General features: G+C 43.7%; 1 protein-coding gene across 1 annotated transcript in view; it reads left to right on the plus strand.

The window, feature by feature from the left end:
* PDHX (pyruvate dehydrogenase complex component X) overlaps positions 1-25,630 on the plus strand; it is a 142,216-nt gene that overhangs the window by 65,726 nt on the left and 50,860 nt on the right. The window contains exons 5-6 of the mRNA XM_030200791.1: positions 2,381-2,559; positions 7,041-7,139. Coding sequence (XP_030056651.1) covers positions 2,381-2,559; positions 7,041-7,139 — 278 coding nt within the window. The remainder of the gene's footprint in view (positions 1-2,380; positions 2,560-7,040; positions 7,140-25,630) is intronic.

The raw sequence follows: 25,630 nt of genomic DNA on the forward strand, positions 1-25,630 counted from the left end.
TGCACTGATCACTTATTTAATATTCTTATCAAATAAGTGATTAGTATAGGGGAAAGCCACAGACTTGGAGTCTCTATAAAGGAGGAATTCGGGACCAACTGATGGCTTGGGGTTGCTGCTGTGCACTGCTGTGCAGAGGTATCTGGACTCAATGCCTGTGTCAGCATTCACAGCCCCTGAGAGGCAGGGAGCCTTGATCCTCACACAAAGGGAGCATCTAGTGACCAGACTGGAGGCCCACAGTTGCAAGGGTCCGACAGAAGCCCTGTTGGTGCATGGCCCTGACTGAGGACCATAGCTTCAATGTTCAGATTAAAGTAAATTGAGGCCAAAAATATGAACGTTCATGGCAAGAAATCACATTCTTGATTCTGAATGAGCTGGAAGTATAGTTTGGATGTTTTATTATCCTTTGTTTTGAGCAATAAAATATTTGCATGCATTGATGTACATAAGCTAATTGAATTTTAGATCTTATTGCTGACCTTTCCAAATACAAGATCAGGGAGAGTTAAAATGTAGGTGCAATAGGTGGACCCCTGCCCTTGAAGGTTTATAATCCTAAAATGTGCCTAAAGATAGGCGCCAATTTTGCATAAAAACTGTAGAATAATACCACCTATGCGCATGATTGCTGCCACTAATTGGCAATTTTGTACATAAGTGCTAGGCGCTATTCTGTAATGTACACACCAGCACCACTTAGCGCTTATGTGTGAGGGGGTGTAAACATGGGTAGAATATGGAGTGGGGCATGGGCGTGTCTCTGGAATACACTAACTTATAGAGTGCTATGTTTCGCAACTTCATGGCACAATTAGGCACAAACACTTGCTACTGCCATTGACTTTGCATAAGTTTTGATGCTTAACTTTAAAAATGCCAGCAGCAGCATACGCTAGTATTCTTTGATGCTATTTTAGCACCAGGAAGCTGTTACAAAATTGGCGTTAAGCGCATTGCATTGGTGAGCCTAACTCTTGGCACCAGTTGATAGAATTGCCACCTTCTTGTACCTGAGAGAGTGACTTATCCAAGGTCACGAGGATCATCAGTGACAGTTGAACCTTGACCTCCCTGGTTCTCAGCCCGCTGCTCTAACCACTAGATCACTATGATGATAGCAATACTTAGCATTTTTTTGTAGCGCAAGTGGGCGTACGGAGCTCAGTTTAATGGAGATAAGTGTTCAATTGAGGTTTGGGAGCTTGTTATATATTTATCTATAGTTACAGTTTTAGTTAGTTATATGCAGTTCCAGGAGATAACAGCTTGTCTTTACTCCTCTTGATGCTTCAGAGTTCCCCTCATTAAATGTGTGAAGATCTCTGTGAAACACTGATGGGCTGATGCTCAAATCGTAACACCGGTGCTAGAGGCGATTAGCGCCGGTATTAGTGAACGCAAAATGCTCAGAGGGCTCTAGTGTGGGAGACAATGTGCGTACCAAAGACTAGCTTAAAGTTCATGCAAATGTAGTCAAATGGATGTTAATGAGGTCATTTCCTATTCCCTTCCAATGCTCCAAGAACAGCGCACAAAACAAAACTGCCCTTACCACTGAAAACCTAACGCCAGCTTGGAAAAGACATTAGGGTATTTGAAGAGAGGATTTCTCATGATTCTTTCTTTAAAATCTGTCAGTTTGTATTTAATTTGGAAGCATAAGGACGCCTGTGCAAGCCTCTAAGAGCTGGTAGTGAGAGATGAATGCGCGCAAGGCAGAGCAAACCTGAAAGTGCAAGCACACATTGGTGCCTGGTTTCTCTGCTTAAATATAAGCCTTCCAAGAAAAATAATTGAAATGCTTCTATTGAAAGACACAGAAAATATGTGCTTGTGTATCCTTCATTTTTGGGTTTGCCTGCCGCATGCACACACAATCTGAGCTTACCACGAAACTCTTTCTGCTCATTCACCAATCACCCCCCCCCTTGCTTTTGCTTTTATAGTGTGCATATAATTTGAATACCATTTCCTTTGAGCATTGGCAAGCTATTACGATGGTATGGGTTCTGCGCTGTTGTCTTTACTGCAGGAGTTCTGAGCATCGGCCCATGAGAGCCAGAACTGAGTAAAAGTGTGCATCATTGAAGCTGTCACAACCTCTTGTTTTCATCATGCTGGTCTTTAGTCCATTATATCAACAACTACATTTAAAACAGATTGCTTCTCATTAAGAGAGTATGGGGATGGTTATTGGTAGAGAAACAGAAGGCTATAACTTCAGGCCTTCATTCAACAAATTTCTTTTGTAGAACTTCTGTATCCAAAACCCGTAGTCCATGCAGGTGAAACTATTCCATTCACCATTCTAGAATAGACTTGGGATGTGAAGTTGACCTGATTTCAATTTGATTCCTTCCTCTCTCCGATGCAGATGGAAGAGGGGAGTAGAAATGTGCGCCTGGGCACACTGATTGCTCTCTTGGTGGAAGAAGGCCAGGACTGGAAGCAGGTAGAGATCCCTAGCGACACCACTGCTTCACCACCTGCACCATCTCCAGCACCTTCAGTTCCAGCCCCCAGGAAAACAGAAAGTCATCCCGGTAAACTGAGGTAAGTTTACGATTCAAATAGTACTGTGAAAATAATGAAGGCCAGGAGTTGGCATTTAGCAGAGTATACAAGTGTGTTTTGCCTAACATAACATCTACAGTGGGGGAAATAAGTATTTGATCCCTTGCTGATTTTGTAAGTTTGCCCACTGACAAAGACATGAGCAGCCCATAATTGAAGGGTAGGTTATTGGTAACAGTGAGAGATAGCACATCACAAATTAAATCCGGAAAATCACATTGTGGAAAGTATATGAATTTATTTGCATTCTGCAGAGGGAAATAAGTATTTGATCCCCCACCAACCAGTAAGAGATCTGGCCCCTACAGACCAGGTAGATGCTCCAAATCAACTCGTTACCTGCATGACAGACAGCTGTCGGCAATGGTCACCTGTATGAAAGACACCTGTCCACAGACTCAGTGAATCAGTCAGACTCTAACCTCTACAAAATGGCCAAGAGCAAGGAGCTGTCTAAGGATGTCAGGGACAAGATCATACACCTGCACAAGGCTGGAATGGGCTACAAAACCATCAGTAAGACGCTGGGCGAGAAGGAGACAACTGTTGGTGCCATAGTAAGAAAATGGAAGAAGTACAAAATGACTGTCAATAGACAAAGATCTGGGGCTCCACGCAAAATCTCACCTCGTGGGGTATCCTTGATCATGAGGAAGGTTAGAAATCAGCCTACAACTACAAGGGGGGAACTTGTCAATGATCTCAAGGCAGCTGGGACCACTGTCACCACGAAAACCATTGGTAACACATTACGACATAACGGATTGCAATCCTGCAGTGCCCGCAAGGTCCCCCTGCTCCGGAAGGCACATGTGACGGCCCGTCTGAAGTTTGCCAGTGAACACCTGGATGATGCCGAGAGTGATTGGGAGAAGGTGCTGTGGTCAGATGAGACAAAAATTGAGCTCTTTGGCATGAACTCAACTCGCCGTGTTTGGAGGAAGAGAAATGCTGCCTATGACCCAAAGAACACCGTCCCCACTGTCAAGCATGGAGGTGAAAATGTTATGTTTTGGGGGTGTTTCTCTGCTAAGGGCACAGGACTACTTCACCGCATCAATGGGAGAATGGATGGGGCCATGTACCGTACAATTCTGAGTGACAACCTCCTTCCCTCCGCCAGGGCCTTAAAAATGGGTCGTGGCTGGGTCTTCCAGCACGACAATGACCCAAAACATACAGCCAAGGCAACAAAGGAGTGGCTCAGGAAGAAGCACATTAGGGTCATGGAGTGGCCTAGCCAGTCACCAGACCTTAATCCCATTGAAAACTTATGGAGGGAGCTGAAGCTGCGAGTTGCCAAGCGACAGCCCAGAACTCTTAATGATTTAGAGATGATCTGCAAAGAGGAGTGGACCAAAATTCCTCCTGACATGTGTGCAAACCTCATCATCAACTACAGAAGACGTCTGACCGCTGTGCTTGCCAACAAGGGTTTTGCCACCAAGTATTAGGTCTTGTTTGCCAGAGGGATTAAATACTTATTTCCCTCTGCAGAATGCAAATAAATTCATATACTTTCCACAATGTGATTTTCCGGATTTAATTTGTGATGTGCTATCTCTCACTGTTACCAATAACCTACCCTTCAATTATGGGCTGCTCATGTCTTTGTCAGTGGGCAAACTTACAAAATCAGCAAGGGATCAAATACTTATTTCCCCCACTGTAACTATGGAGCTGATGTCGTAAGCAACGTTTGCCCTCTGGAGACAAAAATGGGAAAAACCCTTCTGTGCATTTGGCTGTGTGTATATGTGAAAAAGGTCAGGTGTTCCCTAGTGTGTAACAGCTGGGGGCTTTGTCTTCAGTTCCCATCTAAATGTTTAGGGAAATATTAAACTCAGAAATATGCCTTTTATGTACCATCTCAATTATCTGATTTTTTTTTTTTAGCTGCTAATAGTTTATATATCTCTTGGTTTGAGGCACTTCTTGAAATTATCACCAAATAAATTTCTCTCTAATATATTGTACCCTGCATCTAGAAGTATACGTTTGATTGTGTCTATTTACCTAGTTTGTTTTTCCTTTTTTAGTTTTTCTTTGTGATTCTTGAGACCCTGTAAATAGTTGTCTTTTGGGATTCATTTCCCTGTTTAGTTTGTATTTTTAGAATGTGCAGTTTTTCTCCTCTTTTCCCTTTCCCTCATCTCCGTCAGTATTCATCTCCTTCTTATTCTTCCCTCCCCTCCATCCATGTACAGCATTTCTCCTCTCCCCCTCCCCTCCATCCATGTTCATGTCACTTCCTCTCTCTTTCCTCCTCTCCATCCATGTCCAGCATTTCAACTCTCTCCCCTCCCCACCATCCATGTGCATCTCCTTCCTCTGTCTTCCCTCTCCTCCATCCAAGTCCAGCATTTCTCCTCTCTCCCTTCCCCTCCATCCGTGTGTATCTCCTTCCTCTGTCTTTCCTTCCCTCCAACACATCTCTTCCCTGCCCTCCACTCCATTCATGTCCAGCATTTCTCCTCGCTCCCCTCCCCTCCATCCATGTGCATCTCCTTCCTGTCTTCCCTCTCCTCCATCCATGTCCAGCATTTCTCCTGCCCTCCTCTCCATCAATCCATGTCCAGCAACTCTCTTCTCTTCCCTGCCCTCCCCTCCCATCTATGTCCAGAGTAAATTTCTACAAAACAGATGAAGATGTGATTCCATGTGCCCCAATGAAAGGAGTGTTTAATTCTACTTCCATTTAATTTTAATATATTCCATCGTCTTTATAATCACCATGCTTCCCAATGCAGATTACAACCAGTTAAGATGAACCCATCAGGAAACAGAATATTCTCACTGACATCTGGCCATCTGAATTGTATAGAAGCACAGTGAAGAAAAATGAGCACAAACTACAGAATTTATAATTGCTGTTTCTAGTAGCTACAATAATTTTTTAAGTTGTTTTAGTGATGTTCAATTATGTTTTTTTCTCCTCCATCTTATAAGGCACTCACTGCCTAACTAACAAAAACAATGTTAGACTTGTTACAGATGGACTGACAATAAAGAACGACAACGTGGATGCAGCAGCTCACAGGTTTGCTTGCTGTGTTTTGAGTGAACGGCGACGGCTGCGCGGGGGAGTGGAAACAGAGATTAATCAAATGTCTTCCTTACTTACAGTGGACTAGATAGTCTCACTTCCACTCCTCTCTCCATTTACCGAAGTCGGAGTGGCGAACCGGCAGGCAGTGGCAGTAAAGGCAGCAAGCAGGCAGGCTCGCCTCCGTCCTTTGCTTCCCTGCCCTCTCAGCGTCCTGCCCTCGCGGAAAGGGAATGACATCAGAGGAAGGCAGGACGTTGAGAGGGCAGGGAAGCAAAGGACGGAGGCGAGCCTGCCTGCTTGCTGCCTTTACTGCTGCCGGTTCACTGCTGTGACTTCGGTAAATAGAATATTTTTTAGGGGGCAGAACGGAATGTAGGGGAGCTGCCGGCCCTCAGAAAAAAAAGGCGCCGGTACCGTACCGGCACAAAAAAAGCAGTGCTAGTAGTTCACCTCTTTTGTGAAGGAAATTTGCTGGAAAGAGCATTTTTGGCCGTCATCTCATCCAGAGTAGCAATCATCAGTTGCATTGTGTGTAGGGGAAACTGTGGTCCTGCTGCCTAGAGATATCACAAGGAGGCAGCTCTTGTGATAGAGCTTGTACTGTGCTGATTTGCACGTGTGGCCCTGTTGCCTAGAAAACTCAGGAGGCATTGATCGTCACATTGCCATCTGCTTCAAAGAAAGCTGCTGGTCCCTTGGACAGGGAGCCAGAAGGGTGCTAGAAAGACAGTGCTTTGGAGCAGCTAGAGAAGTAGGCATTCCCTTTACATCTGAAATGGGAAATAGATGGCTAAAACATTCCTCCAATAGATACGAGTCAAATTGCCTGATTGTCTAATATATTCATGATTTTGTTTCCCTGTGCAGAGTTATTGTGCACTGTCAACTGCTTTATAAAACAAATCAAAAGACCCCCCCCCCCCCCCAAAAAAAAAAAAAAAAAATACCCAGGAACTTCTTTGCTACATTTATATATTTGTGATCCAATAATCTCTTCTTCTTCAGTGTAATTGGAGCCACATAGGTTTCAGGAAAAGGATGGTGGAACAGGAGGTACTGCCAAGTTAGTCTGTATAGGTGATACCTGCTATTTTACCATCCTTTAAAATGCTGTTATTCAGTAAGAGGTCTCTTTCATTACATTATTCATTTATAACGCCAATGGAAGCATTTTACAGGTGATTAGCAGAACTGTAATTGAGCATGTAATCATTTGGTATATTCACTGATCTGGTACAGTAGTAAGATGTGACAGAGTTCCTTACCGATCTCTTGTAATACAATTCAGGTGACTTGTGTCACGCTACATTTGAGGTGTTGCCACAATACCAAAGTAAATGCTTTGTAGCAGAATTGTCTTAAACCTCTGGTAATTCATCCTGTTTCTTCGTTTTGGTCTTTTTCTTTCTAGAATTCGCTTAAGCCCTGCTGCTCGGCATATTCTAGACACACATGGACTTGACCCGAGTGGTATTATTCCGACCGGGCCACGTGGAATCATCACTAAAGAGTATGTTTTGCACCTTCCTTGCAGCTATATTTTGTGCTATCCTGGGAAAACTTCATGGCGAAGATAAAGAGGTCCTTCAGAAATATGTTCAGGATGTTAGACTAAACATATTGGGGGGGGGGGGGGGGGGGCGGGATTCAATAATCCACGCTCTGGAATGAACACTGAAAAAGATTGGCGTTAAGCATTGTTCTATAAAGTGTGTGTTCCCTTTATAGAATTGTGGTTAGTTCCGGTTTCCGCTGCCAACTCTGGGCGCCAGGCTAAATCCTGGCACCCAATTGGGCACAGAGATCCATTATTTTATAATACTGTGCGCAACTTTTTGAAATGTCCATGACCCTCCCATAGCCCGCTCCCATTTGGGTTGCATGCTATGAGATTTGGGTGCCCAGTGTATAGAGTGACAGATGCACACACAAATCCTAATTGGTGCTCATTAACATCAATAATTTGTGGTTACATCCAATTATTGATAATTAACATATGATTAATTAACTTGCAAGTCTCAGAAGTCCCCCCAAATTTGGGTACCATAAATAGAATCCGAGGGGTTATGTCTGGATGCCACATCATGATGATTTTTTTCACATATATGTTTCACCTCATAACAACAAACTCTAAGAGGGGCATTTTCAATATGACGTCGGGCTTTGGATGGTTTGCACTAAACTTCCCAAATACAAATAGGAAATATAGCCATTTTCAAAACAGCATAAGGTCTATCTTTTTTCTTTTTGAAAATGTCCATATCCAAGATGTTTTTGTGCTCTGCGTGTTTTATCTTTTTGGTCCATTTTCGAAAAAACAAGCCGTCCAAGTAAAAAATCGCACAAAATCAAGCCATTGGGATATAGGAGGAGCCAGCATTCTTAGTAGACGTGCTCCACAGACATCCCAGGAGAGCAGTGGTGCATCTAGGATGCACTGCAGTGAACCTCATATAAAAGCTCCCAGGTATATATCTCACCATTACCCCGTTGTACTGTAAGGTGAGCCCTGCAAAACCCACCCAAAACCTACTGTACTCAACTGTACACCACTACAATAGACCTTATGGGTGAAGGGGTCACCTATATATGGGTACAGTAGGTTTCTGGTGAGTGTGGGAGGGCTCTCACTTTCCACCACAAGTGTAACAGTTAATGAGATATGGGCCTGGGTTCTCCTCTCTCCAGTGCACGGCACTGACCACTACACTACTCCAGGGACCTGCTTGCTTTTCTAATAGACCTGGCTGTAACATCTGAAGCTGTCATAGAAGCTGGTATATACTGTTTTTATTCTCATTTTTAGGGGGTGGGAGGAAGTCAGTGACCACTTGGGGATTAAGGGGGGTTCATTCCTTAATCCCTGTAGTGGTCATCTTGTCATTTAGGGCACCTTTTTGTGCCTTATTCATTGTAAAACAGGTCTAGACCAAAACATTGAAGTTGTAGCCCTAGACATTTTTGTTTTGTTCCATTATGGCTGTAAAACGTCCAAATGTTATGAATGCCATTATCCTGCCCCCTTGTGATTTGGACGCACTACAGATGAATTGCATAGATAAACATCTCTTGTAATATTGAATTAGTGGAGGAAAAGACTTCAGAAGCTCTGTATTTACTATCTTAAATATCATGAATGACAGACTGCCGCATATCTCATTACCTAGACTTTTATTATGAGAGACTATGGTACAGGCTCCTCATTAGTCAAAAAACCTCCTTTTAATTAATGTTGTGCTTCTTTCCTATAGTGTCTTTTTAATTCTCTATTCTATCAAACTTGTAAAGTTTAATTTCACTTATCTGGGCTGTAGCGTCATCGAAAAGGTGTGCTCGACAGAGAGCCTCTGTTTCCCAAGTGCTTCATCAGGAGCTATGCCCTCGATCGCTGGATATGCCCTGGGAAGAAGTTGCACATTTAGCTGTTTTGAGAGAGAATATACAGGATGGAAACAGCCATATAGCATTTTTTCTGAATTTTAGCCCGGTTTTAAACGAACGCCAACTTTGTCTACCAATCAATGAAGACCTGATAATTAAAGGGACAATGCTGTTCCGAATTTTTAAAGGGGCCGAGACATAATTACAGGAACGCCTTCCATTCTATGCGGTTATTTAACCCCATAGGTGTGAGGGTATTATGACAATAGATAGCATTGTCCCTTTAATTGCCCTCCTTTTCTATTCACAGGTTTTTACAACACCTGCTTTTTATTGTGCATAGGCCTGTGTGCCATTTTCATAAGATTTTCTTTGTGTATGAAATGTGTTTTCCACATGGATAAAGCATTATAAAATTTACCCCCCCCCCCCCCCCCCCCTTTACCAGATGTTAGCATGCATCCACACTAATCTCTAATGCATGTTAAAACAGCCAGTGGTTAAAAAATCCATAGTAGCTGCTTAACATGAAGAGTGAGCGTGACAAGGACTGAGCAGAGGGCGAGGTAATCTGCTTACATAGAAGACTGTCTACACTGGGTGTCATGGTGGGCTATTTTGAGAACTGGAGTCAGAAAGGAGATAGAGCGGGACAACTCAGGTCCGTCCCACTGTACCACCAATGATCACCTTCAGTTATGCCCAGGGTGAGGGAGGGGTCATGGGGGCTGGACCAAGTAGGGGAGAGGGTTCTGACTGGCAATTGTGGGTGGGGCTTTGGGTAGGGGAGGGGCTTATGGACTTTTACTGCTCAAGGGGGCTGGAAGGGCGATTCCATCAGGAGTGTTGAGAGATGTGATCTGGGGGTTTGGGAGGGGGTCAGGGACTTAGATTGGGGGATTAAAGGGGGGATTTGGATGTCAAGAGGATCAGCATGGGGGTATTGGGTGGGGTTGAAATGTGTGTGGGGAGCCACTGCTTTGGCATGTCTTCAGTTTAATATTATTTTAAGCAAGGGCTACACCACATTGCCACATTGTACAGACTATCTGGCACTGCATGCACCAAGATGCCGTGCAGTATGGCTGTTCTCTGTGCAGTAAATGCAGAGCAGATGCTGGGCATGCCCTTTTATTTACTGCACATTAATTTTTCCTTTTAACACTTGGTAAGTGCAAATGCTCGCTGCACTTTAGTATAAAAGGGTCCCTAGTTCTTAAGATATGCCACACAGGTGGTCATTTTAGAAGTATCTGTATGCATAAATAGTGGTATTTGCATGCATAGATTGCATATAAATGGTGATTTGGGAATGTCACAATTTACACTTTGTAGATGTATGAGGAAGCAGAAATTTCAAGGGGGCTTGTTAAGACAGAAAGTTGTTTTTTTTTTTTACCTGCATGTGAAAATATGCACAATGACAAGATTGCGCCTACTACACGTCTCGGGTGTAAGGATGTTTAGGAGAGTGTTTTGGGTAGAATCACGATTTACGTGAGCAGATGTAAACGTCTGTGACTTAATTTTAGCCACAATTTCTGTAGCGTTTATGGGGAATTTCCATGCAGCTCCTCTTTTTTTTTTTTTTTCTTCCATAAAGAAACATCTGATACTTCTGAGTCGCACCCCCCCCCCCCCCCCCCCCAAAATAAGGTAAAATTGTAACATCTTGTTCTAGAACACATTTTCTGCTGATAATGGTTTGTTTATCTGATTTGTACTATTCAAATATTTCAAGAGCCTATCCTCTTTTTTGAGGTCAATGTTTTTAGAATTTCCATAATGAATATGCTTCAGATAGATTTGCCTTTACTGGGTCAAAGAGGTTGGGTATATTTATTGTGGCAATCCTGAAAACCCAGTTGGATAGCTGTGCCTCCTGGGAAGGGTTAGGCTGTACTCAGGGCTGGCTCAAGTCAAGGAACCATGGTGCGCCCCGTCGTCTATCTTTAAAGGCAGTTTTCCCCTCCTGAATACTGACAGTGTTTCACCTAACACTACCCACATTGGTCCCTATGTCTTCCCTTTGCCGTGCCCTGTGGAAACAGGAAGTTATGTCAAAGGAGGGGCCGGGGCGTGGCAGAAGCCGCTGGGGCTGATGCGGGTAGCGTTAGGTGAGATGCTGTCTCTGTTTGGGAGGGGAAAACTGTCTTTAAAGGTAGACTGGGAAGGTGGCCTAAGACAGAGGGAGAAAGGGTGTTGCTGCCAGGTAAACTCTGAGCCAGCTCAGGCATTTGACGCCCTTTTATCTCGAGTGCCCTGGGCCAGAGCCTCACCTGGTCCATAGGTTAAGCCGGCCCTGGCTGTACATATTTAGGTCTTTAAGTCTATTCCCTTGTGGCTTTTGGTGCATTTTTTTGGTAGTCCTTCTCTGATTAGGCCTTATTTCTTTCTTTCCTGCTGGTTACATTTCTCCCATCATACCTCAGCATCCCCCTGGCTCTAGGCATTGCCTTGTCAGACCGTTTTGCTAATTTGAGGCCATCGAAACATGATCATTCCGAGGTCTCTGTCCCAGTTGGTGAATAGAAAGATTTTTTTGTAACCAGAGGAACTTCTCAAGAACATTTCTTTTCCGCTCACTTTGGATTAATTACACAGAGCACACTTACCCACTTTGAGGGTCACTTTAGCAGTAATATATGTACCCACTTTGGATTAATTTAGTCATTTATGCGTAGATGTGGCTAAGTACGTTCATAAAATACTGACTGGTGCAAAAGTACGCACTTTGAAATAACAATATGCATTTTGCTGGTGGATGTGCACAAAGGTGGCGTTTGGGGAGAGTGAGCAGGTATGCGCAGGATAGGTGCCGTGGAGGGGCATAATCGAACGTCGCCGGCGAAATAGATCGCTGGTGATCTATTTTGGCGGCGGCGCAACAGCTGGCCGGAACCATATTATCGAAAAAAATGGCCGGCCATCTTTTTTTTCAATAATATGGTTTAGCCCAGAGTTCGCTGGGTTTGAGATCGCCGGTTTTGTTTTTCAGCGATAATGGAAAAAAAATGCCAGCCATCTCAAACCCGGTGAAATCCAAGGCATTTGGTCGTGGGAAGAGCCAACATTTTTAGTGCACTGGTCCCCCTGACATGCCAGGGCACCCTAGGGGGCACTTCTAAAAATGTTTAAAAAATACAAAAAAAGCTCCCAGGTGCATAGCTCCCTTGCCTTGGGTGCTGAGCCCCCCCCCCAAATCCTCCCCAAACCCACTCCCCACACCTCTACTCCATTACCATAGCCCTTATGGGTGAAGGGGGGCACTTACATGTGTGTACAGTGGGTTTTGGGGGGGGGGTTTGGAGGGCTCAACACTTAGCACCATAAGTGTAACAGGTGGGGGGGGGGGGGGGATGGACCTGGGTCTGCCTGCCTGAAGTGCACTGCACCCATTAAAAACTGCTCCAGGGGCTTGCATACTGCTGTCAGGGACCTGGGTATGACATTTGAGGCTGGCAAAAAAGTGCTTTATTTTTATTTTTTTCGTGTGGGAGGGGGTTGGTGACCACTGGGGGAGTACGGGGAGGTCATCCCCCATTCCCTCCAGTGGTCATCTGGTCAGTTGGGGCACCTTTTTGAGGCTTGGTCGTGAAAATAAAAGGACCAAGTAAACCCGGCGAAATACTGCTTAATGCCGCTTTTTTTTTTTTGTCCATTATCCGCGAAAGCCTGCCATCTGGTAGCCATGCCCATGCCCGCCCATGTCCCTCCGCTTCGCTGGCGACACACCCCTTTGAACTTTTGCCGGCGAGGCGACGGGAAAGCGGCAATGCTGTCAAAAAAGCAGCTTTCGATTATACCGATTTCGCCGCTTTTCCGAGATCGCCGGCATCTCCCGATTTATGTTGGAAGATGGCTGGCGATCACTTTAGAAAATAAGCTGGTTTGTGACTTTATGAAATAGGCTGGAAATGTGTGCCTGCTTATCCTTCACACATACGTGACCTGTTACAAAAGTGCTCTGTTTGTGTCCGTTTTTCTAATATCTTCCAAAAAAAAAAAAAACAGCTACAAAAAGTTATTTCTAAAGCAGTTAATAATGGTCTCTCTAATGAAAACAATGGTATGTCTTCATGACAGCTAAGGAACATTAATTAGATAGTGAATTGTCCCAGGGGTTCATCTGTTACAGAATAGTTACACACCATAAATTATTTGTGCTGCCATCACAACTAATGTGGATTCAGTTCAGCATGCCATCATTCTTGAGCAAATGAAAACAGCAAAGTGGTTAATATACCCACAGCTTTCTAGATCTGAGTTTAGATATGTTAGGAGGTAATATTTGATAACAGCCTGCCATAATAAAAAAAAAAAAGGATTTTTAAAGCAAACTTGCCCGTATATGTTCGCTTTGGAAATTACCCCAGCAAAACTGCTCACACACAATTACATCTAATAGATAGTGTGGATAGTTTTGCCATGAACCTTTTAGTGCATAATTTTGTAAATCTAAAAGTATGCATGCAAATGAAAACTCTGCCCACTACTTCTTACAACTACTACTACTTATTTCTATAGTGCTACCAATTGTACGCAGCACTGTACCAATACATGTGAGAGAGAGGCCTTGCTCAACAGAGCTTGCATTTTATTCAGTGCAGACAAACTAGACAAGTAGGGGATTAGCGAGTTTCATTTATAATGGAAATGATTAAAACAGGGTGAATAGGGGGTTAAGAGTAAAATGTGGACGTTTATCCTGGCTTTGAGTAGGGCCAGAGTGGAGCATGGCTACTAACTCAGGAAGTCACTTCGAAGCATACAGTGCAACAAGGTAAAAGGAGTGAAGTTTGGAGTTGGCAGTTGAGGAGAAGGGTATGTATAAGAGAGACTTACCAGATGAACATAGTTCCCAGGAGAAGTGTAGGGAGAGAGAAGAGAGGATCTGCAGAATGAATGTACTTGCAAATCAGTAAGAGCAGTTTGAACTGTTTATGGAAGCAGATAGGGAGCCAATGAAGTGACTTAACTTCAAACTCTTCTTACTCTCTTACCTGTCTATATGTTCCATCTTTGCTTTACCCTTCACTATCAATTAAAATGTTCTATTACGTATTGTGTTGACATTGTAAGTAGTATTGTTGTTTGAATATTTTTACTGCTGTACTTGCCTATTGCTTATCTTTGATCTATTCTTACTGTACACCGCCTTGAGTGATTTCCTTCAAAAAGACAGTAAATAAATCCCAATAAATTAAATAAATAAAGGATAAGTTGCGCAGCAGATTTTTTAACAAATTGAAGAGGAGAGAGATGATTTAGTGTAGAAGCTGACTGAATTTTGGTTTCAGCTTCAGTGACAAAACCGGCCCAAAATCCAAATTTGGCCAGTCTTTGTTTTTGGCTGAAACCGAGACCCACCTCCTCCTCTGCAACCACTCTCTGCTGCCTACCTTCGAAGCCCTGGTTGTCTAGTGACCTGTTGGGTGCAGGAGTGATCCCTGGTTGCTTCGCTCTCAAAGTGGCTGCCATGACTTCCCACAGCAGCCTTGCGAGACTGCTGTGGGAGGTTGCAACAGCCATTTTGAGATTGCAACCAGTGGGGGCAGGAGTGACTGGGGATCGCTAGGCCTGGGGAGGGCCTACGTGTGAGGGAGGTAGGTGGCCAGGGGGAACCAGCTTTCTGCTGGGGGGGGGGGGGGGGGGCAGCGGTTTTGATTTCGGCTTTATTTTCAGCTGAAACCGAGTGGCGAACTTCAGCCAAAACCAAAAGCCCCGGTTTCGGTCACCATGTATTTTAGTGGGAGACAGTATACAGAGTTCATGCATATCAGAAGAGTATTTTTGTAGAAGCATAGCTTTTCTCATGGAAATACATTAGACCTTTTTAAAGGAAGATTTTCAAAGGAATATATGAAGGTAATGAAGCAGTTATGTAGTTACTCTCCCCAGCCTGGAAATTGTCCTCAAGAACATATGCTTGTTGTCTTACAGCCTGTGAACATTTTATCACAGGAAGTGGGGGTGAGGTGAGAAGAAGGTGAGGCCTCAGATTTTCAAAATGAAACCAAGTGGAGAGTTTTTTTTTTTTTTTTTGGAAAATTACCTTAGTTTCCCCGGGCTCAGAATTATCACCTTAGTTTACTAATGATTAATACACAGTAAGAACAAAACTGCTACATCAACTGCATGGCAGATAACTTGTTCACTAAACCTCTTGAGGTGAGGTAAACTGCTCTTCATTATCCGTTTCATTGAATTAACAAACAGTAACAATTTCCGTAGTAACAATGAGGTACAATCCCTGTTCATGCCATGCCCCAAAATGTGTTCTACATTTAACATGGGAATTAATAGATGCTAACCGTTTACCCAGGTCCTCACTTACTTCTAGAACATGATAATTCCCTGGTAAAACAACTAGCGCAGGTTAGTAAATGGGCCCCCTCTTCTTGTGCTTTTCCTTGTGTTTAGGTTCTGGTCAACAGCTCTCCGGTTTGTTGCTTGCAATGAATTGCTGAAATTGTTTTTAGTTGTTTTATTAATGGAGAACAAATACAAGGAAGCATTTCATCCTGAAGGATGCTATTTCTAACTTTAATTGCAACAGAAACTCAAACCCTTTGGTACTTTGAGGCAGTTTTCCTGCAGTGTTTTAAGTTGCTTGAAACCTTTGTTAAATACTTTGGGATCACATTTTTTTAGGTGGGACCAAGAGCTGTAATTTTAACTCTGCCTCAGCTTTGTGTTGACTGTACTACATTGATTGACAGAAAGCTGAACCAACTCCGTGAGACAGGACTTGATTCAACATGTGACTGTGTGAACCTTATCTTTACCGTACTGAGGATCAAATCTATGAAGTTTCATGGGACTGAGATAATTTGGCTGTGTAATGGAGCAGGAAATTCTTCCTGTTAGCTATCTTTTTGATCTGGTGTAGTCTAACATTGTCAGCCTCTTCCTCCTCCTCTGTGACCATTCACAGAGCTCAAATATTTTTGGTTATCCAATTCATGCTAAATATGTGCTTCGGTTTGGAGCGATATCATTAGACGGATGGTGGTGATGAGCCAAATCAGATTGTTACATAATTTCAGCCACTATGTAATCATCACATTAACCTAAACTTGCTGGCACGGGAGTCTATAAAATCTGAAAAATGTAGTAATTCATTGTTTAACACGTGAAAACAGGCAAACTACCACAAAACCCATTAACAAAGTATGTTCCATATCTGATATGTGCTTTCCATGAGACAAAAAGGCTCCTTATAAAACTGTGTGTCTCAATAAACTCAAAAGCCGTGCTGACACGATGGCATATGCATGCTCTGTGTAGATAGGGTGCAATTTGGGCCAAGCAGGGGTGGAGTGGTGATGTATATACTTAGGACCAAATTCTCTAAATAGCACCAAAAAACGTTATGCACTAAGCACTATTCTATAAATGGCGCTGAAAGTTAGGTGCTGTTTATAGAACATGCTTAGGACCAAATTGGCGGCTTAAAAATTGATGCCGAAAAACCATGCAGTTAGCATGATTCTATAAACTACGCCTAAAGTTAGTCATAGTTTATAGAATATGCCTAGGCGCTGTTCTTGCAACTAAAATTTAGACGTACCCATTTAGGCCACTTAAACCAGGCCCAAATACCTGCACCTAAGTTAGGCGCTGATCGGATGTATTTCATAATAGTGCGCATAGTTTTTTTGAAACATCCACAACCCACCCATTCCATGCCAGTGGCCATGCCCCCTTTTTGACTGCATGCGTTACAATTTCTGTGCACCGTGTTGTAGAATATGCCTAGAAAGTTCTGTGCATAAATTCTAATTAAAGCCAATTAGTGCCGCTAATCGATTAAGTACCATACTGATTGGCTTGTTCATTAAATTCTGCTGTGTGACCAAATTAGCATGCATAACTTAAGGCGCTATATATAGAATTTGGGGGGTTAGTGCTTAACTTTAGACGTGAGGATTTACACCAAGCAAACCCAGGTATAAATTCTTGTGTCTAAATTAGGCATGGATCCCCCTTATTCTATAACTTTTCGCATAAATATTAGGAACGCCCCTGATCTGCCCATGACCTTCCATTGGCTGCACATACTTTTCAGAGCCTTTTCAGAGCAACTAAAAATGCACACATAAATTTCAGTGGTCAATTAATGCCAATAATTATTAGCACCCAATTATCAGCTGTAATTGGCTTGTTCAGTTAAATAGCGTGCACACCCAAATTTGCGAAATTTAAACGCCATTTATAGAATTTGGGGGTTATTGTGAACAGTACTGGAGTATATATACACAGACCTGCACCTTCTTTGGTGCAGGTGTAAATTTATACACTAGGGGTCGTTGTACAAGCCTGTTTTGTAAAGGCTTTTATTTTAAATGCGCTAATCAGGTTTTAGACTTGCATAAACCAGCATGTAGATATTTGTATTGCATAAACATCTAACTCCCAATTTTACAAAACTGGTGTGTGTGTGTGTGTGTATCTCTCTCTCTCTCTATTTATATATATTGTGACGTCAACATCAGAACCCGGGGTAAAAAAAAAAACCATGCCTCACAGCTGATCCAACCCCTCCCCCCCCCCAAACTGCCATACAGCTTGACCAACACAAACAAACAAAAAAAAAGGCTCAAGCCTGCCTGATGCCACTGACGCGCTCAACAGCCGCCCTCCCGAAACACCTGGTGGGGTGGGGTGCAGCATGACACCACCCCTCGGCGCATCAACCCCCCCCCCCCCCCCCCCCGAGTGCATTCTTGCCTGCCGTGTGCACGCCGCGGGGGGGGGGGGGGGGTGTCGGTTCCGCTGGTTCCCTGCTCCCTGTGCCCCAGAAGTAACCTGTTCCGAGGCAGAGGGAGCAGGGAAGCAGCAAAGCTGACACTCCCCCCCCCCCCCCCCCCCCAGCGGCATGCACCCGGGGCTGACCGCCTCCACCGTCCCGCCCTTGCTACGCCACTGGTGAAGGGGAAGATGCTGGATAGAGGAGTAGAGAGGATAGGGAAGACAGGAGATACTGGATCAAGGAAGGATGGAAAGAAAGGAAATATGCTTGCTCAGAGCGAGAAGGGTAAATAGTAGACATGGTAGGAGTAGGGTGACAGAAGAGAGATGCTGAATTGGGATGGGGAAGAGAGAGGGAGGGGGGACCCTGAAACTCGGAGGAAGGGAGGGGGGACCCTGAACCTCAGAGGGAGGAGGGACCGTAGCACTCGAAGAGGGGGGGGGGACCCTGGAACTGGGAGGGAGGGCCCCTGGCACACACTCTCATTCTCACACACACACTGTCTCTCTCACAGACACACTCGCACCCAGTCTCACTCTCTCTCTCTCTCTCACACACACACACACTCGCACATTCACTCTCTCACACAGTCACTCTCACACACACTCTCTCAAACATACACACTCCGAGGAAAACCTTGCTAGCGCCTGTTTCATTTGTGTCAGAAACGGGCCTTTTTTACTAGTATGTGTATATATATATACACACACACACACACACAGAGTGTGCATCTGACCAGGGGGCGTGGTCTGGGCCAGGACTGTAGCAGGCCTAAAATTAAATGTGTCCTCCCCATTTCATAAGGAGCATGTGCTCTGTCCAAATAGATTAACATCAGAATTTACACCTGCTAACTGCATCCAGGTTCCGGCATTGAATATCTGGGTCAGTGAGGTCTTCTGGAAGTTAACAGCACCGGCAGATATTCAGACCAGTACCTGATTAGCTTGGCAGATAAGGTACGACAAACTTTTGCTGTCCTAATGTTATGCAGTGATTTTGGGGAATAGGAATACACTTGGAATTTGCATTTTTGGCCATTATAAAATAGGAATATTTTTTGAACTTTTCATATTGACACCCTGTTATCAAATGACTTCATAGAGTCCTTGTTTCTCTTAGTAGGGCTTGTAATGTAGGCCTCATTATTTTGGTAGTCTTTGTTTGGCTTTTCTTTTGAGCCTTTCAGGGGCATTTTTGAAAGAGAAGGGCACCCATCTTTCGGCACAAATCGAGAGATGGGCGTCCTTCTCTCGGGGTTGCCCAAATCAGCATAATGGAAAGCCGATTTTGGGCGTCCTCAGCTGCTTTCCGTCGCGGGGACGACCAAAGTTCCTGGGGGCGTGTCGGCAGCATACCGAAGGCGGGACGGGGCTGAGGTTAAGAGATGGGTGTCCTCGTCCGATAATGGAAAAAAGAAGGGCATCCCTGACGAACATTTGGCCGACTTTACTTGGTCCCTTTTTTTTCACAACCAAGCCTCGAAAAGGTGCCCGAACTGACCAGATGACCACCGGTGGGAATCGGGGATCATCTCCCCTTATTCCCCCAGTGGTCACCAACCCCCTCCCACCCAAAAAAAAAATTAAAAAGCATTTTTTGCCAGCCTGTATGCCAACCTCAAATGTCATACCCAGCTCCATCACAGCAGTATGCAGGTCCCTGGAGCAGTTTTTAGTGGGTACAGTGCACTTCAGGCAGGCGGACCCAGGCCCATCCCCCCCACCTGTTACACTTGTGGTGGTAAATGTGAGCCCTCCAAAACCCACCCGAAACCCACTGTACGCACATATAGGTGCCCCCCTTCATCCCTAAGGGCTATGGTAGTGGTGTACAGTTGTGGCTAGTGGATTTTGGGGGGGGGGGGGGGTTGAGGGGCTCAGCACCAAAGGTAAGGGAGTTTATACACCTGGGAGCAATTTGTGAAGTTCACTGCAGTGCCCGGTTGGTGTCCTGGCATGTGAGGGGGACCAGTGCACTACGAATGCTGGCTCCTCCCACAACCAAATGCCTTGGATTTGGTCGTATTTGAGATGAACGTCCTCGGTTTCCATTATCGACGAAAAACCGAGGTCGCCCATCTCTAAGGTCGACCATCTCGTTGACCTAAATGTTGAGATTTGGGCGTCCCCAACCGTATTATCTAAACGAAAGATGGATGCCCATCTTGTTTCAATAATACGGGATGCCCCGCCCATTTGCGGGGACGTCCTCAGAGATGGTTGTCCTTAGAGATGGTCGTCCCCATTTGATTATTCCCCTTCACATATATCTTTCTTGAGATTTGGTTTTCAGACAGCCTAATTTGTATTCAGTGGCAGCCCTACCATTAGGTCAACTGAGATGGAGGCCTTAGAAGGCACTAATTATGGAGCGCCATCTTTCCCCCTTCCTTCCTCAACTCCCCTCCACCTTCTTTTGGCACTGGCAGCGATCCCCATATGCTGCTCTGCCGCCAGCACCAGCGTCTGCTCTGTACTGTGGCCCACCTTTCTGACATAACTTCCTGTTTCCTTGGAGGCGGGCCGCAGTACAGAGGACATGCCGGTGGCAGGGCAGCATATGGGGATTGCTGCCGCCGCTGACTTTTGAAAACAACAACCAAAAAAAAGAAGGTAGGAGGGGGAGATATGCTAGACCGGACTATGGGGGCAAGTAGAAGTTGGCGGGGGGGGGGGGGGAGAGAGGCTAGACCGTGGCTAGGGGGGGGGGGGTAGGAAGGTGTTGGCAGGGGGAGCATGATATTGGGGGGCCTTTTTTCAGTTGTAGCTCAAGGCAGTTACATTTGAGGTACAGCAGGTATTTTCCAGTCCACAGAAGGGTCACAGTCCTGAAGCAACGGAGGGTTAGATAACTTACCCTAAGAACTGAAGCAGGATTTGAACCGGGCTTCCTTGTCTGCTTTATCTGATAAGAGGGATTAATTTCACAATAAAGTTATAGAATTTAAAACAAATTATTGTTTGTTGGAAGGTTTTTTGCCAATGACTGAAACAACTGAGCACTAATTGTAAGTGTGCAGAAGTTTTAAGGCTTTTTCCTTCCATTCTATTTATATATTCATGTTTTGGTAAATCACATTTCAGTTTAAATTGTGTATAAAAGGAAATGAATAGATTAATAGATTCATGGAAGACTTTCTATTAAGGGGAGAGAATTTTTCTGTTTTGTTTTCAATGACGTCAGTCCACTTCCTCAATTGTTTGTTTTTGTAAAATATGAACGTGTGCAGCTATTTCTGGCTCATATGCACACAGTTACACCTACCTCAGAGCTCTTGCTTTCCGTAGAGTAATTTTATAAAGGTATCGTATGTACTCACGTACCTTCTCTTCCTATGCATCCAGTTATACATCCTATATAATAAAACGCACCTCCAACATTCTGAAGCCAAGAAAGTGAAGCCTTCAAGCCTTGAAGCATTCCTGCAACATTCCGGAACTACGTGTCATCAATTGAGGAGATGGAGCCTTACAGAGCGCACAAATGCTTCAAGGCTTGAAGGCTTCACTTTCTCACACACACACACATACACACACACTCACTTTCTGTCTCTCACATACACTCTCACACACTCTCTCACTCACACACACACACACACACACACTCTATCTCTCACACACAGACTCACACACACACTCTGTCTCTCTCACTCATTCTCTCTCACATACACACTCCATCTCTCACCCACACACTCTCTCTCAAACATACACACTCCGAGGAAAGGGGGGCATAGAACACGCTGGGGAGGAGAGGGGCGGCAAGAACTCGGAGGAGAGGGAGGGAGGAAGGGGGGCCAAGAACTCGGAGGAGAGGGAGGGAGGGAAGGAGGGGGTCATGGAACTCGGAGCCCCACACACACACACTCACTCTCACACACACATACACTCTGTCTCTCACTCTCTCTCTCTGACACAAATACACACACACTCTGTCTGTCTCTCTCTCACTCATTCTCTCTGTCTCTCACACACACACTCCGAGGAAAACCTTGCTAGCGCCCGTTTCATTTGTGTCAGAAACGGGCCTGTTTTACTAGTAAGTACATATAAGTACATAAATACTGCCACACTGGGACAGACCAAAGGTCCATGAAGCCCAGCATCCTGTTTCCAACAGTGGCCAATCCAGGTCACAAGTACCTGGCAAGATCCCAAAAAAGCTCAATACATTTTATGCTGCTTATCCCAGAAATAAGCAGTGGATTTTCCCCAATACCCTCACATGGCAATTAACAGCTCAGTTGATTGTATTTTTCTTCATATAAAAGAAACTTCATAAAAGTAAGCATTTTCTTTCCGAGGATGGTTCTTTTTATGGTTAATTCGTTGGGGCCCTTTTACTAAAATGCACTAAAATTTGCAGTTACTACATCTAAACGCAGGATTTTACCATGTGGTAGCTGCAAATTTTACACAGTATCTTCTGGAGGTGTTCCCACTTTTTATTACAGGTCATGTGTTTGTGGTATCTGTTGAGATTTAACACTGGACCACTTAACCACTTCCTATTTGGGAGATGGTAAGTGGTCCTACATTAACTCTCTGTTATCCACTTAGGATTCGATTCTGTATATCGTGTCTAAAAAATCAGAGGTGAAACAAAATAAGTCTAAATTTCTGCACGGTTTATATAATATGCCAAGCGCCTATCTGCGTGACTAAATTTAGTCGTGGGTAGTTACACCAAGTATAACTTGGTGTAAATGCCACCACTTAAATTACGTGAGGATCTGGTGTATTCTGTAACAACACACACAGATTTTAGAAATGCAATTAATCCGCCTATGGCCACGCCTCCTTTTCAACTATTTGACTTAGAATTTACACGCTTCACATTATAGAATACACTTAGTTCTGTGTGTAAATTCTAATTAGTATCAATTGCTTGTTAAGTAGCAATTATTGGTGCTGATTGGCTTAAGTAATTAAGTTGCATGTACAAATCCGAATATGACTGGATTTGCGTGCGCAGCTTAAGTCGAACTGTATAGAATCCAGAAGTTAGCATGCAATAAGTGCAATGTGCTAGCTTCCACACCAAATCTCTGACCCTGCTACATCCCCTAAAAGAAAAAAAATCTGAAAAATGTGGTAATTCATCGTTTAACACGTGGAAACAGGCAAACTACCACAAAAACCATTAACACAGTTGTGCCTTTTTCCATGCGATACAAGTTAAGAGCTTAACTACTTTCCCTAAATTAATTTGGAGTGGAGAAGCCTAATGGTTAGTGCAGTGGGCTGAGAACTGCTGTGACTCCTTGTGACCTTGAACAAGTCACTTATCCCCAAACAAAGTACCCGCTTATAATAAATGTAAACCACTTCGTACCACAAAAGGCAGTATATCAAATCTATGACTCCTAAGACCCTATAGTAAAAGGGCCCCTTTGTGTGAGGTTCTTTATTTCCCAGTAAATTCCTCTCGTGTTACTCATGTAACATCACATCTCCTGTTAAACATTGTAGCCTTTAGGAAAAACAACCTCTGATTCTTAATCAAAAAAATGCTAAAGTAAAAAGATGAGTATGGGAATATCCTGACAGCGATCAGAAAATTATAGATTCATCTTTTAATCTGTCAAAAATCATTTAGCATAATATTCTCTTAAATTTGCTTTGTGTGTCTGCTGGGAACTGTAGAAGGCATTAAGAAAATGCACATTCCCAAGCATGAATGAATTATACTCCAGAGATCTCATGCTTTATTTTTGTTTATGTCTTCTGTGGCTAATTTATTGAGGCACAGAATAGGATATTCTGCATTTTTGCTCCAGATAGCATAAGAAAAAGGAGTCTGCAAACATTTTATTAAAACATCACAGTGGGGTGTTTTTATAAAGCACTTATTAGTCTACCAACTCTTATATCAAATAAAAAGACAATCCACCAAAGCAACAAACTTTCTTCAGCAAACAAACTTAAAACAGCTGTAAACTGTTTAAATATGCTTTGCATCCTGAATAAGGTTTCAAATAGCCTATTACAAAAAAATATTATTATCTAAAAAGAGACCAAGCTATGGCAAAAGGGGGCCGGCTTATTTCCTCTTAACCCAAGGGTAGCATCTCACTTTTTAGTCAGGTGGGTGAAGGTGAAAGACTGTAAAGTTGCACAAAGCATGAACTCTGCTACTGGTGAAAATCAATTTGCATTTAAACAAAAGCTTAGTAAAAGCATTTTTTGTTGGAAAATATGTGCAAGAAAATGTGCAGTGTAGTTACAGATCACCTTCAAGAGAGTCCTTTGCACCCATTCTGCTTATCACATGCAGGTCTTACATTCAGATAATTTAAATTGGACAGTCCTCTGCCACAAATACCAGATAAATGCATAACACATTGCAAAATTAAGAGAGAAAGATTGTGTTTTCACCCCCCCCCCCCCCCCCGACAGTACTTGCTTGACGCTTTGTCTTCCCTTATGCGTCTAACACCCTCTTTTGGGGGGTCATTCTATAAAATAGGCATACACCTATTTTTCTTTTATAGAATATGCACACTATGATACAATTACCCCCTTTCCAATTCTTCCAGAAATGAAAACACTTCATCAGAGTGGTTTTCTTCTAAAAACAGACCTTCCCCTGATATTCAGCTGGTGGCAGTCGGCGCTGACCCCAGATATTCAATGCCGGGCAATATCCAGCAATTGGCATTGAGTATCCGGTTTCAGTTTTGTCTGTGGGAACTTAACTGGTTAAGCCGATATTCAGTGCTAACCAGTTAAGGGCTTCTTTTACTAAGCGGTGGTAAGCCCAACACGAGCTTACCACTCACTATAACGGAAGTACCGCGAGGTTACCACAGCAGCCCGGCGGTACTTTCCACCCCTACCGCATCGTCATTTCCAGCACTACAAAAATGTATGTAGTACGGGAGCCCTTACCGCTACCCCACCCCCCCACAAATGGCCATGCAGCAAGTGCTTTACTTGCCGTCCGGCCATTTCCTGCAGGAAAGCAAACCGGCTCCCTTTTGCCGCAGCTTGGTAAAAGGGGCCCTAAGTGCCTAGTGGTTAAAGGAAGGCTGATAAGCATAAGCTGGTTAGTGCTGAATATTTGCGCTTAAGCGGATAAGCTGCGCAACATAGCTAGTTAGGGGCTAGATTCTATATATGGTGCCTATACAATCCATGCAGAATTAAGCATATTCTATAAAATATAGGCACGCGGTATATAGAATATGCTTTATCAATACCATAACACCTAAATCTACACACGTGCATTTACGCCAGTAAAAAGCTGGTGTAAATTCATGCGCGTAGATTTAGGCACACTGACCCAAATTCTGTAATTACGTGCAAAAATTTTGGAACGCCCATAAACATGTCCCTTTTAAGCTGTACACGTTTATTTTGAACGCATTTTAAAATTTAGGCTCAGCTCTTTATAGAATATGCTTAGTGATTTCCGTGCATAAATTGTAATTATTGCCAATTAGTGCTCATTATTGCTTGTTAAGTGCTGTTAAAAATGCTAATTACCTTGTTAGCTCATATCTCCGCCCCATATATAGAATCCGGGGGTAATTTCTAATATTCAGCTGAGATAATTGGCTATCGCGCTCTGAATATTAGTAGTTAGCCAGCTAAACGCCATTTAACCAGCCAGGAGCCATTCCTGGCCAGTTAAATAGCGCTGAATATCGGGCCTCTTTTGTCTACCTAACAGTTTTTTTAATCAATTTTTCAGTTTGTCAGTTTGATATACCGCCTCTTTTGAATCACGAATCAACGGTTTACATTTAAATATTCAGGTACTTGCACTGTCCCTGATGGGCTCACAATCTAAGTATATTGTACCTGGGGCAATAGAGAGCTAAGTGACTTGTCCAGGGTCACACGGAGTGCAGAGGGAACAGA

The sequence above is a fragment of the Microcaecilia unicolor genome, chromosome 4 (genome assembly GCF_901765095.1).
Source record: "Microcaecilia unicolor chromosome 4, aMicUni1.1, whole genome shotgun sequence".
Lineage (NCBI taxonomy): Eukaryota > Metazoa > Chordata > Amphibia > Gymnophiona > Siphonopidae > Microcaecilia > Microcaecilia unicolor.